The following is a 13,621-nucleotide window of genomic DNA, read 5'->3' as shown; positions in this document are numbered from 1 at the left end:
AGAAAAACACATCGGAAGTGAATCTAGAAGTAGATCGCCGAAGATCCATCCGTCGTAATCCCCGCTGGACCCCGCAAGCATCGTAATGACGCATGAATCGGCAGCATACGAACGGCTCGGCAGCTCAATCAGGCGGTCCAACCGTACGACTGACGTGAGCGCAGAGCCGACCGCTCTGGCAGTACGATTGTTAGTAACAGTAAGTTGTCAGTAACAACTGACCCATGACTCCAAGAGTACCACAATTTTATTAAGCAGTTTTTCTACTGTGCCGGAGTAGACCAAACTAAAATAATAATAACTGCAACGCTCATTGTTCTTTCTAATGAATAATTTCGGTAAAGTCGCCCTGCACTAATTTTGCGCTTACGGATTTTGTTTGGAACGTCGAAGATGCAAATTATTAGTGCAGATATTAGTTTGTTAAACACATAATATTTTAATTTATTAAACACTTCGCTGTGGTTTGATGTCGTTGATGTACACTTTTATTGTACACTGTACAGGTACTATTTTACACATGAATGACGCGAGTATCACGGTTGCTGTTATCCGTGGTTGCATTCTCCAAAACCACAGTCTCGGCACCATCCATTGCAGTTTCCGGAGCAGCAACCTTGATTTATACAGGATTGTGGCATACACCCGCCACCTGCTGCTAGTTGTTGGGCTTGTATGGCACGACGCTCCGCACGGAATAACTTCGCTTCCAGTTCCTCCAGAACAGCTGCATCTACATATACGGTAGACACCGTGCAACGAGTGAACACAACCAAGTCGGGACAAACACTAAAGGTCAACAAAGTATAAAAGCCACAGTCTGATGTATCGCTTTTCCGTACCTGCATCTTCGATGGCAATATGCAGTATCAGAACCACAACTAGTACGAAGACGACGCTACTCTGCATATTTCTTGCCGATTTTACTATATAACCACTGAATAGATTCAGAAGTCAGGCGTAATACAATTTGGGCTGGTTTCAATCCAAGTAATACCAATAAACCGAAATCTTTTAATCTTTTATACCGTTTCGAAAAATGCTTTGACGATTGCATGCAAATGGCATCCAGTGTAGCAGGTAGCAGGAACCGGATGTTTATCAATTTTATTGTCAAGATTCACTTGTACTGCGAGGACAATATGCCCACATCAGGAAGTGCTAGGTTGGCGGGAAACACAATCGTTAGTTTTTGTTTATTTACTTTGAGAATGCACCCATCCAGGTGCTCGACGGATGCATTATTTTGAATGTTCGTATAACTACAGAATAGTAACCTGAATCCAAACTGATTTCTTCGCATCCATTGTACTTTATCAAGCTGAATGTTTATGCCTCCTTCCTTACACCACATTTCCTGTCCAAAAGATGCCTGTTCACTTGTTTAAATTTCACTCGAATTTCCAGTAACTAACTTTTTGAGGTTCCATTTAAATCATCAGAAATGGAATGGCAGCGGCCAGCGAGTTACACAGCAACGTCTGACAAACAAAGGCGGTCGAACAGTTAAAATTTCGTCTAAATTCGCCACCGGTGGAGCTGTTCCCATTGTACTGCACTGTAAATGCTGTGTTTCGTTGTGGATTTCAGTGCTGATCCGCTGATGCAAACACTCTTTTGCTGGCATTTCGCATGCTTACTTAGCTGCATTCAACGCGTACAGTATGTTCATAAGAAAGTGCTTTAAAAGCAGCGTCCGTACCCTTTTCCGTGTGGTAATATTTTCGAGTAGATCAGATTGTTAAATACCGGAACCACTACGCGTTTCACTTCCTTTGCGTTAACGGATAATATGTATTTTAAAGGAACAAAATATTATACTTTCCACTAATAATCTTGACAGCAGGGCGCTGCCTGGTTTCAAAAACACCAAGGTAATGACAGTTGACTACATAGTCCGTAAGTCTTGAGCACCTATGGCATTGTCAGGTACGTCACACAATTCGTAATTCCACTTACTAATGGATTAGGGAATTATCATAATTGCCGTGGTATTGTCGTTAACGTAAGTGTCAGTAGCACGACATATTTTAACTGCCTAACTTACAATTTTTATGTATAACATTATCGAAAGTTCAAAATTATTTAATTTCATTTGAGTCAAATCAAACCGTCTTACAACCACCATTCGCGAAACTTAACCGCAATGCATATAAATTGTAAAAATTAGACAAGTCTTCCAGTGAGCGGATTAAGGCACTCCAGATACTAGTATCGCCATGCATTGTCTTTCCGATTACAGATTTTGCAAGCTGCCACGTTTCATTTCCGTACGTTTTCCAACCATCGCGTTATCTGCGACATACTGCGCTTCCTCCAGCTGATGTTGGCCTTGCTCTTCTCCACCGCTTGAGAAAGGGCACGTTGAGCAATACTGATACTGTCGCGGTTGTCATCGATAAAGGCCTCCAGTTCGCGTAGTTCAAAAGCAGTGTTAAAGGAGCGGGTCAAGCCACTGATCAAGTGCGACAGTCCTCCAATAACCCCAGCATATCTGCATCAACGATAAGGAATATACGGTAATGTGAGTTGCTGGTTCGTTGTACCGCAAACAGTAACAGAAAAGTTTTCTTTTATTAATAATTTGGAACATCAAAATCACTAATATTGCAACAGCAAAAGTTTACCGAAGTCGAATTTCACTCCAGCGATCTCTGACAAAGTTCCATGTAAGATAGCGACCGACTGCGTTTTGAGCAATTAACGACATCACCTGAAAATGTGATACTTGAAAAAGGTTCGTTGCGCTGTTACACGTGCAGTTTCTGCATAAGCGGTGACCTTTTGTACAGTCAGGCGACGAAAATACGAGTATATGTGAACGTTATATTTATTAAAACATAACGAAAATTTATCATGCACAAATCTTTGCGATTTCTAAAAACATGGAAAACAAACCTAATACCAGATGCGACAAACTTACTAGGTCTCCGTCTTGTTTTCTTATATGTTGACTCGTCAACGACCACTCCAGTAATCTGCAAACAGCAACATAAATAAAAAATCAAAGCAAAGCCGACCGTGTCCATGAGCATCGTTATAACTGTATGATCAAGGGAACTGTTTACGTTTTGTATAAACTGTGGAACATCTGAGCACAAAAACCGCAAAAACATGCGGTTTTTGTACTTAGATGATAACTTTGGATTGCACTAACGCCTGTGACCCCTGGCACAAGTCAGGTCGTCGACTGTTCTCTCGCTACAGTTCACATTGAAAAGCGTGGTCCTAGAATTAATCGTCAGTATCTCGGATTCAGAATTTTCCACGAAGGCTTCTAATAACCCTAGTGCAAAAATTTACACGGCGGAAGAAATTTGAAAGTTCAAAGGAAAGGCTTAGAAACCACAATTTGAAAGACGCATGTGTTGCCCGCGGCTATTCACTTCCCAAAGTACTCGTAATTTCTTTGCCAGTACATACTGAAATCGATGCAACTGATATTTTCGAGCCAGTTATTAGGTCTAATAATTCTTTTGAATAACACTACTTAAACGGTTTAGCGGACGCCATAGTTACACCTGATGTAGTACTCTGTACGAGTACCATAAATCCGTAACTGCCCATTCTGCCCATGCGGGTCCAAAGCGCATTACCGTGCACCATGTTTCTCAAGAATAAGCGCATCACACACAATTATTGTGTCAAATCGAGAAAAAGTAGCATAGTCAGGTTACAGATACAGATACATGGTCCGATTAAAGACAATCAACGAACCACAAAATTTGGCGGTCTCATTCCGAGCGTTGCGATACTGACTTGTGAGCCCACTGACATACTTTTTCCAAAATAGGCTGAGAATTTTCGAACAATCGAGTTTCGTCAGAAGCACGGAAACCTATTTTGCCAACATTGACTTTTTATTACCATGGTCATCCAATTATCAATTTGAAGTTTTGAACAACGCCACAGAACTCGCGCTATACTCCAAGTCTACCAGTAAATAATATAAAATGCCGCCTTTTGCGCATGACTTTTATCTGTTGACATAACACTTTTCTTTTTGTAGTACGGCCACTTTCTTATTGACGATGCCGCGGCTAACTTATTTTTTGCCCGTACTAATCACTGTCGGCGTTTTCATTGGAATCACCGGTGGACAAACTTACGGGCAAAGCTGCTCGACTACATGTCCAGCTCGATTTGCGCGCCTTAACGCTTCGGACTGCTTTATGCTGCTGATTGATTATCAGACGGGGGTCATGCTATTCGTTCGCAATGTTCCTCGCTCACAGGTTGGTTTTACAGATAAATAAAGTTTCGAAAACACGGTATAACTGTAATCTGAATGGCCAGTGTCCGCTTTTGTTGGTATACTACCTGCCTAGGTGCTTGCACAACCCTGGCCAAACACTGTAGCTGGCCCCGTTTAAGCATGAGGTCAGGTGACATTATCTGACATTTTTAGTAATGCAATGCTGCTGTATGACGCAGGTATTAGGCAACATGAAGTATCTGGCCCACCTCGCCAAAGCACTGAACATACCGACGGTCATGACCACCAGCTTGGAAGACGAATTTGACGGACCGATCGTGGATGAACTGCAACAGATTCTACCTGACACTTTTGCCAGTCGTATACCACGTCATGGTACCATTAACGCCTGGGACGAACCGGCTTTTAGAGCGGCGGTACTTAAAGCAGCCGGTGAGCGAAAGACGGCTATTCTGGCGGGCCTCACCAATGATGTCTGTGTGGTTAACCCGGCCATCTCCATGGTGCAGGAGGGATTTAACGTGATAGTCGTGCAGGATGCCAGTGGCAGCCCCAATGCGCAGGCGGACGAGAATGCCCGGCGCCGTTGGGAGAAGGGCGGTGCCCGCACATACACGACAGGGGCGCTGCAGTCGGAGATAGCCAATGACTGGAGCAGCCCAGTTGGTTCCAAAGTGTTGCAGATGATTATTGACCAATACCTTCCCACGTTCAATACAACATATCCTTGGAAAACTAGCTTTAACTGAACGGTGATGCCTTGTGCAGCCAATATTTAATTCGTAGCTGATTTATTTTATGAATCATGTGCGTAATTAACTGTCATAAATAATATGGAACCGATGCGGCGGCAACTTAATTTACAAGTTACAAGCTGATCATAACTGATGCATGCGTTGCGGTGCTGCCTTAAGTCTCGGACCGTTTTCTCTCTGGTAACCGATTTGGTCGGTTTTTGTTGGTAATAAGATTTTCCATAAAGAACTCTGATAATAATTCTGGAGCAGGTCTTCGTGGTCTGGTAAGCTAAAGTGTGCAAACTGCAAAGCCAGGAAAGGCAATGCTAGGGTGAGTGTGAAAAGAGTGATCGCCCGTAGAAACTGGCTGCCTTTGCCTGCACTGCACTAACGTCGGTTGCCATTGACACGGCCAAGGTGTATCCCTTATACACCTTGACACGGCCACTGATAGTCCCATAAATAACGATCGAAACTGCGACAAACTGCATAATTTTAGCCTATGTTTATAATTTCTAAAAAACGATGCGTTTTATAATTGCTTTATACAAACCAGTAAGTTTACTGACCGATTGAGAATCCAAGGCTCCCGACTGCAGGTTAATGCGGTCAGGAACTGGCGCTTTTCCCCGGCAATCGAGGATTTCTTGTACTGCTCCCATGCAAAATCCCATTCGTCTGACGTTCCATAGCGGATGGCATTGCAGTAGACCACAGATTTCAGATTTGCTGATATCCTGCATAAGAAGCACTAGTGCAGAGTTATTACGATTTAAGGGTTCGTACGCAGTTTCGATTTGGTTTCTCATCGGTACGCGTCACAGTGAGTATTTTTACTTGTGCTGTTCGGGATTGGACATCCATCTGGTATAGATCTGTTTGGCATTTTCGACGCAATTGTCGTGTCCGAAATAGCATGCAGCGTGAAGAATTTCAACACGCTGAAGCCTACAAAAGTAAACATGCGTTTCGAATTGCTAACCAGTAAGGAAAACGTATATATCTTATTGCATTCTTACTGCTGGATATGCGCTTCGGTCAGGCTGTCGCCCCATCCGAGAATAATGTATATCGGTCTCAGCTGGCGAAGAATATAGTTCTACAACACGAAGTTATTTATCAGTGTCCAAAGCATCGTCGCTCTGCTTCAGTAGTTCAATTACTTTGAGTAAACCGTAATGTTCCGAATTTTGCATCATAGCGTCAACGAACTCCAACGCTTTTAGACATGACACCCACGGAAGAAAATCCTGTTCGCCCACCAGATACTCTGTTGTGGACAGGGCGATTCCGTATTCCAAATAGCCTGCTCTGCACGACAGCAAAAAAAGCGACTGTATTCACAAAGGTCGCCATTCCCGTCTTGTTAGCCAGCCGGTCTGTCTACCCTCCTCACCTCGCTAAGCTCAGAGCATCGTCCACAATTTGTGCTCGGTTAATCACATCGATTTTCTGTGAAAATACTTTTCCAGTTAAAAGTTAAGTACACATATATTATGCTAGCAGAAGCTAATTTTTTGCCATTATAACAAGTTGTTTTATTGTGTTAATTGCTCATAGACATACGTTTATGTGAACAGTATACATATTTACATCAGTTTGTAGTTTATAGCGTAAGGTTTTGTGAACAACTTCACACATTTACTGCATACTGTATCGAAGATGTTATGACACACAACATTGGAATCTACCAGCCGGCCAGTTATGCCTGTTTGCGAATTGGAATATTATTTCGTACAAGTACGGAAAAATTTTTCAGTGTACTTTAAAAGTATTGTGCATTTATGTACAATTGTAAATTAACGCACATTACTGTAACTGATTACCGTTCTGTCCGTATTGAGCTGCGTGATGAGCAGCTTCCAGTTCCGTTCATCGTAATTGACACGGTAATAGCCAGTTTCTCGCACATTCGCCAAAATCCATTCATTTTGCGATGACAGCAGTTCGTTTACGGTTTCTACGGAATGCAGCCATGATAAACGGTATCCTGCATATCAAATTTACGGTTCGCCAACCCACTGTTTTCCTTGCTGAGCCAGACTTGTTTCGGCTTGTCGTACGACCGGTCGGCAGCAGTAATTATGGAAACCGGCACGTGCCAAGAATGTCCTTGATCGTTACTGTCAGCTTCCACGGTGGCGTTGTTATCCAGAAAGAAGTGCTGCTGATAGAATTTCACCAATTTATTGACATGGTCTTGCGTAATCGTCACCACTGGATAGCCCATCTGCAGTGTCCACGAATCCATAACCATCTTGATGTCGACGTACTTCCCGTCTTGACGACCGGCTTCGGTTAGGTGCCTGCATCGTGCAATAAAAGTTCGGTGAACGTTGTGATTTGGTAAATTTCACAACTAGATTTTATACCGCCATAAATCATCTTGCTCCGCATTACTGTACGAAAAGGCTGTCAAATAATTTTTCAGCCCTTTCTTCAAGGTTTCTTCGCCAAGAAAGTAACGCATCATCCGAATCAATGAACATCCCTGAAAGACAAACGATTACAGATTTACCCAGCGATACATTAATACAAAAATTCTTAGTGTTAAGAAAAAGCCTGTCGCATACAGATATGTGCAGTACCTTTCCGTAAGAAATTCGATCAAATATTTCGCCAATTTCATCAGGATGATACACCGGCAACGATATGGCATGGGACGTTGTCAGAGCGTCTGGCTCAAAGGTCACATGGAGGTTGTCCACTACAAATTGTTGCGCCTTTGAGAAAATGTCATTGGTTTTCATTTCGGAAATTATTCTGTGGAAGCTATTAAGTACTTTTAAAAAAGCACCTACCATGTGCCAACTGGGAAAAGCGAATTCTACGCCTTGATATTCCAAGAAACTGGCAAAACCTTCGTTCAGCCATAACGTATCCCACCTATTACAAAATTTTATGAGTTTCACAATTAACTAAAGTTAGCTGCCAGCAAAATTAATTCATACTGTGCCTTACATAGTCATACTCGTACAATCAATAATGGTGATGCGATAAAATACTGTATAGAATTAACAAAAGCAGTAGTGATGAGCGATAATCTACGAATGTCAGACGAATACTGTGAGAATGTCTTTGTATTTGTCTTTGTATTTACATTACCGGCTGTGTCACTTGTGGACATCATAATATTATGTAATTTTATGGAGGTCAGCGTAGTACAGGGGCTGCAGCAATGAAAGGACAACCGACAAACGATGCTGTTGCTAAATTCTAAATATACGAGTATTTGGCTAACTATTTTATTTTTGTTATTTGAAATTTGGCTTTTTGGTCAGTTTTCAAAATATAACTGTTCGAGCGCTTGATGAGGAACACTGTTTACGTTAACGTCAGACGAATACTGTAAGTCAGGAAGATTTAAAAAATACGAAGTTAACAATTTCGGCATCGTTTGGCGGTTGTCCTTTCATTGCTGCAGCGCCTGTACTACGTTGACCTCCATAAAATTACATAATATTATGATGTCCACAAGTGGCACAACCGGTAATATAAACTATAAACTATATAATGGTCGCGAAATAGCTAGAACACGCAAAAGTACTCCCTTCGATGAATCAAACTGGTTCCACACTTTTGAATTTACGGGTTCTTGACACTTATCAAAATCTTTCTTTAGCGGGGATATATGCGAGTATGGCTTAAGGACAGACTCCCTCCCATTCTTACCATTTTGGAGTAACCAGATTTCCGAACCACTGGAAAATTGCCAAGATTAATGCTGCGAATCAATCTTACTAAGAAGCCAGCTAGATTGGCAAAAAGATCGCCAACACCTGATGTGCGACTTCGTGCGCGACGACAATGGCGATAAGCTGTTTAGAACTAGCCGGCGACGTCTCGTTGTCGTATAGCATCAGCACCTCCCGGAACACCACGGCGCCCCAGTTTTCCATGGCACCGGCAATGAAATCCGGCACAGCGATGAGATCTGCAACAAATGCAAGCCTTACCGGAAGTCAGTTTACAATACACTGTCTGGTGCATCTGACAGTGAATATTATAACAATCAACTGGTTAACCGGTACCTAATTTTGTCAGTGGAAAGGGGATACCGAAATACGTTTCGAAATACACGAGCATTTGACACGCGACATCCAGGGCGAACTCGGCTTGGTTGAGAGCATCCGGTCGGGACCATACCCGCACCTAAATAATCAACAGACGATGCTTTGATTTTAGAAGAATTTAACGAAAGTGATATCCTTTACTCGGGCCGGGTAGGCTTTTAATTTGCGCACTTCAGTTTACGACAGCGATAAGGATATTTGTCAATCTGGTTATCATAATATCATAGTAGCAATTGTTACATTAACATTTTTGCAACAAATATTTTCGTAAAATATGCCATACTAAAAATATTAAAAAAATTAAATTGTTCTCGTATGACGTACAGTCTGTACAATATCGCTGGCAGCATGTATTATGTGTGATAACGGTAAGGTAACAACTACTACTTGCGTGAATTTGAAAATCGTTATACACCATTACACTACGATTACAGTGTGTTTATATCATAACTGCATCCATTTGCTAGAGTAGATTTTCCATACAAGCTCCGGTATAGGTATTTTATCTGTAAAATTATTGTTTTATGTCTGTTCAAACCCAGCAGAGCGAATCTGCTCTGCGTGTGGTTCGAGTTTATAAAATTAAAAGATTGGATAAATTACTAACTACCGGCAGAAATGTTTGTTATAGTTGACAGCAGTGCAACTTACCTTGACACCATTATCCGCTAATTTCTCCTTGCTGGAGAACTCGCAGACGACGAAGGCGAGCAAATAAGTGGACATGGGCAGTGTGCGATTGTACACATCGGCCACGAGATTGTCGGCACTGCAGGGGATGCAGAAGAAACAGCGATGCGTTATTAGATAAACACGGCACTCGACACGCATATATGATCATGAACGACAGACAAGTGTTCCAACGACTTCCGGCTGCCGATGCAATGCCGGGAGTGCACATAGCGACACACACACAAAGTGTACGACTAACCGAGTGTCTTGCCGGATAATCTCCATATTGGAGATGGAGATCATGTTGGCCGGGCGGACGATGGTGATGTCGAAAGTGGACTTCATGCCCGGCTCATCGAAACAGGGAAACGCCCGCCGGGCGTCCGTCGGCTGGAACTGGGTTGTCGCGATCCAACTGTCCCCAAACACCAGTTAAAAATATCAAATGAAATTAAAAAATGAATTTTAAGATAATTAAAAAGATTTATATTTAAATTCAGCTAATTTTACATAATTGTTTCAGTCCGTTTCGACACTTCGTAATTCCCCACAAAATTGGGGTGCAGACAAAACAGCCATCGTACTACAATACTTTTTGTGTATTTAGCTAACCGGTCTCAGATGTGCGAGCTGTTATTATAAGCTTGCAGTTTAAATTTTCATATAAAATACAATCTTAAAAAATGCGGACTGCAAGTACAGCTAATTAAAAATATTAGAAATTTATTTTAGATATTACGTTTAAAAATTTGCTAATATATTTACCTGGTTGTTCCATCCCGCTCGTATTTACTGCGATAAAATCCTCTCAGATCATCATTCAGCTTGCCTTGAAATTTCAAACTAACGTTGTACTTGACGCCCACGCGCAGATTCTCCTTAAACGTGAACTTCCAGAACTGCCGCACCGGATCATCCGCCCAGTTATGCAATACCGGCACGGGATTGCCTTCTTCCGCGTTAAAGCCCATCGCGCTCTCGTTCACCGCCAAATCCTTGGCATGCAGCACTAACACTCGCGTGGCATTTTTGCAGATAAAGGTAATATCCACTTCTCCGACGAATTTAAATTCCGGACTCAGGATGGGCCGGATCTCCAGTTTTGTGTGCACCGGGAAAATGTCCAACGGCAACCGGATGTCGCGTGGACGCAGGGCGGCGCTGTCGGGACGGGTGGACGTGGAGGTATTAGAGGCGATGATACCTTCGGCGGGATGCGGTGTGGGCGGCGAGCAGGAGGACCGGACTGTTAATATATATGAACTCTTAAATTTATAACACGGAAGTTCGGCTAACTTATACTTTGACATAACTTTCTGCTTGCCTGTATACTTTATGGTTTGTTCTACACTGCAAACAGTGAATATCGTGTATTCGTACGTAATCTTGCCGATAGATCCTAACCTTAAATTAAACCTGCGCAGGTTCCGTTTTTTTAGCCGTAACGAACGGATTATTTATTTTCCTCATTCATTCTTTACTACTATCGAATCAAAAACATTTGAGTGATTTGCCGAGGAAACGTTTTATATTCCTTCTTATTGCTTTTATCTTTATAATTCGGTGTAAGCAAGTACATGCTGGATCGCGTAAAAACATCCGCGCGCTGTAATAAAAACTGTAATAAACGTACCTATACTATTATTATTACAACCGTTTTGAGAGTTCCTGCTGTACAACTGTCCTATTAAAATCAAAACTATGGAACTAAAACTAGATGGGTTTTCTTAGAAAATCGAAATATCCAGTTTTCTCCGGGCGTTGTTGAGACAAATACATCAGTAATGAGTAAGAAGGGAATTGCAAATTTTTATGAACATTCTGCGCGCTTGAAGTACAGTATACAAATTTTGTGATTAATCGTAGAGTAAGGGATCACTGGCTCTTCTCCAATGTATACGTACAGTACAGTATATCTTTCTCCGTTCAAGCATATGCACTGCTAAAACTACCGTTCGGCGCACTATCAAACTCAATTATTGCAATCATAATATGAAATCGGATGTTTTATATAGATATATCAGCTTTTCTCCAATCTCAGTTACTAAACTGGCGTAACAACATTTTACCTGCAAAGCCGGTAACCAGCGCGATCATAACAATTATCACAGTGACCAGCATGACGTAGCCGACTAGAACATTCTTTGGGACGTAATATCCAAGTTGCAGTTTCTGGGAGTGCGTATCCGTATCATTTTGCAATGTCGTCGATTGGGAGAGATGCGGAGCAGCAGCCGTAGTGCTAGTTTTCTGCAAATGCCTTTCCGGTGCAGCCGTGGCGTTGGACGCCGTATGCGGCACACTGGCATCGCTATTGGCACTCACCGTCGTCGACTCCGCATTCGGCGTCGATGTATCCGAGAGCGACATTTTTTTCCTTGACGATTTAATGAACCGGGAGGAATTTATGTGGCACGGGCTGGAATGCGCTAATTAACCGCGGCGGTCGGCCGTTCCTGCCAAGTTGCGTGTCAGTGATGGGCGCTGTACGTAATTTCGTGCCACATTTTTAATTATCAATGTTAGGTCCAAAAATCCCGCAAAACTGGGAATATATTTACTGACAATTTGCAATTTTACTGCACAAATTATATATAATTAAAAAATGAACTTACTAATATATCCATCACATTAAAAAATTATGGCGGAAATCGACGTTAATCCGTTGGGAAAAAGGTCATCCCCGTCCCTGTTTCCGGTTACCACGCTGCCAGCAAAATAATACCCGGAGTCGTTTCTGTCGTAAAATTATCCAAAACAGCAGTAAATAATATTGTATATCGTTTATACGTGTTGTCAGCACGAATTGTATTGCGGTTATAGAACAGTTGGAAATCCACGATATCGCATGACAGCGTCATGTGGCTGCCATACAGGAACGGTTGGCGCGTGCAGACTGGAAAAGACAGTGCATAACTGCAATCGTACCGGACAAAGTGCGGCCGACAGTTGGCTCGTTGACATGGGCTGACCCCGGTTATTAGTGCTACAATTGCCACTTTAAACATCGATCTTGTACCAACTGGTCAAACATCCAATTTATCAAACAACAACCATTTCTGCATATTTTTCCTTTCCCGGAAAATACGTGAAATGTGACTTTTAAGTGGAATAATCTTTCTAATTAGCTACATACCATAACGCTTATTATTGTTATATAACGATATCCGGCGCCACGTATGTAGCACTGCTGTTACACGTTAATTACGGCCATTTGAAGTATCACGTAGACTCGTACCACACATAACAAGAATAATACGAGTGCGGCGAGTGCCTATTTTATAATACAGGATCATAATTATTAGCAAAAGAAGTAGGATTTGTGCATAAGCTTTTGATTAATACGTAACAAAATAAAAATTGCCAGTTACTGTATATTATCAGCTGCGTAAAAAAGTGAGAAAAGTGAAAAGCATGTTACTGTATAATATTGTGCGTGCACACATGTGCAGTACGATATATGATGCCTTATAATTATAACGCGCAGGCTATTGTGTACGCGAGTGCTGGTATAATAACTAAATTTAAATTTTGTTAAAGGTGCAGATCAATGAGATCGTCATTTTCACGAATACACTTTTGTATTTGTTTGCATACTGTATAAAGAAAGGTGTGCAATTATATTGGTTAATTCTGCACTTTTTCTCAGTTGAACATTGTATCTGTAATCGTAATTATTTTCATCCAATTCACTGTATTACAAATTTCGTTTCTTTATAGTTAAATCGAATTCGAGCATGACTATAAAACCGCAAAATATAAACGTGACAGACTACAAATTAAAATGCTTTCCAAATGCAAAATGTGAAGAACTGTTTGGGCCTGTGGCATTCCATTCTAAACAACCAAGTGCCGGAACTCGTACTTTAGAGGACCACGCGTATTTAGCATCTAATTTTTATATTTTGAAACCTTTTCTGTTA

The 13,621-nt window shown here is 41.7% G+C and overlaps 2 protein-coding genes and 1 long non-coding RNA gene across 6 annotated transcripts; 1 reads left to right on the top strand and 2 right to left on the bottom strand.

Annotated features, from left to right (window-relative positions):
* Window positions 1-256: 256 nt before the first annotated feature.
* On the bottom strand, window positions 257-1,018 carry LOC129586600 (uncharacterized). Its single transcript, XR_008690153.1, has 2 exons — window positions 843-1,018; window positions 257-733 (listed from the first exon to the last, which is right to left on the bottom strand). It is a non-coding gene; the product is annotated as an uncharacterized LOC129586600 (long non-coding RNA).
* A 349-nt stretch (window positions 1,019-1,367) lies between these two features.
* Window positions 1,368-5,213, top strand: LOC129586553 (probable hydrolase YcaC). 3 transcript variants are annotated; one of them, XM_055479853.1, is made up of 4 exons: window positions 1,368-1,874; window positions 2,243-2,519; window positions 4,010-4,235; window positions 4,435-5,213. In XM_055479853.1, exons 3-4 carry the CDS (start codon window positions 4,032-4,034, stop codon window positions 4,963-4,965), a joined length of 735 nt encoding a protein of 244 aa, XP_055335828.1. In that variant the 5' UTR covers window positions 1,368-1,874; window positions 2,243-2,519; window positions 4,010-4,031; the 3' UTR covers window positions 4,966-5,213. The 3 variants fall into 3 exon arrangements, with proteins under 3 accessions (XP_055335828.1, XP_055335827.1, XP_055335829.1); XM_055479852.1 differs by having other exon boundaries at window positions 1,368-1,929; XM_055479854.1 differs by having other exon boundaries at window positions 1,368-1,929; window positions 2,243-2,524.
* LOC129586552 (aminopeptidase N-like) lies at window positions 2,042-12,468 on the bottom strand. Of its 2 annotated transcripts, none has more exons than XM_055479850.1 (21): window positions 12,314-12,468; window positions 11,768-12,182; window positions 10,464-10,944; window positions 9,958-10,113; window positions 9,678-9,795; window positions 8,985-9,105; window positions 8,733-8,887; window positions 8,626-8,654; window positions 7,755-7,839; window positions 7,542-7,676; window positions 7,326-7,444; window positions 6,976-7,259; window positions 6,780-6,913; window positions 6,350-6,405; window positions 6,117-6,264; window positions 5,973-6,052; window positions 5,791-5,901; window positions 5,523-5,690; window positions 2,924-2,978; window positions 2,628-2,713; window positions 2,042-2,494 (listed from the first exon to the last, which is right to left on the bottom strand). In XM_055479850.1, the coding sequence occupies exons 2-21, from the start codon at window positions 12,066-12,068 to the stop codon at window positions 2,263-2,265; spliced, it is 3,054 nt and encodes a 1,017-aa protein (XP_055335825.1). In that variant the 5' UTR covers window positions 12,069-12,182; window positions 12,314-12,468; the 3' UTR covers window positions 2,042-2,262. The 2 variants fall into 2 exon arrangements, with proteins under 2 accessions (XP_055335825.1, XP_055335826.1); XM_055479851.1 differs by having other exon boundaries at window positions 11,768-12,154.
* Between the last annotated feature and the right edge of the window lie 1,153 nt (window positions 12,469-13,621).

The sequence above is a fragment of the Paramacrobiotus metropolitanus genome, unplaced genomic scaffold, assembly GCF_019649055.1.
Source record: "Paramacrobiotus metropolitanus isolate TYO unplaced genomic scaffold, Prichtersi_v1.0 Parri_scaffold0000021, whole genome shotgun sequence".
In the NCBI taxonomy this organism is placed as follows: domain Eukaryota; kingdom Metazoa; phylum Tardigrada; class Eutardigrada; order Parachela; family Macrobiotidae; genus Paramacrobiotus; species Paramacrobiotus metropolitanus.
Note: the sequence above shows the minus strand (reverse complement) of the source record. Positions and strands in the feature narration are given on the sequence as shown.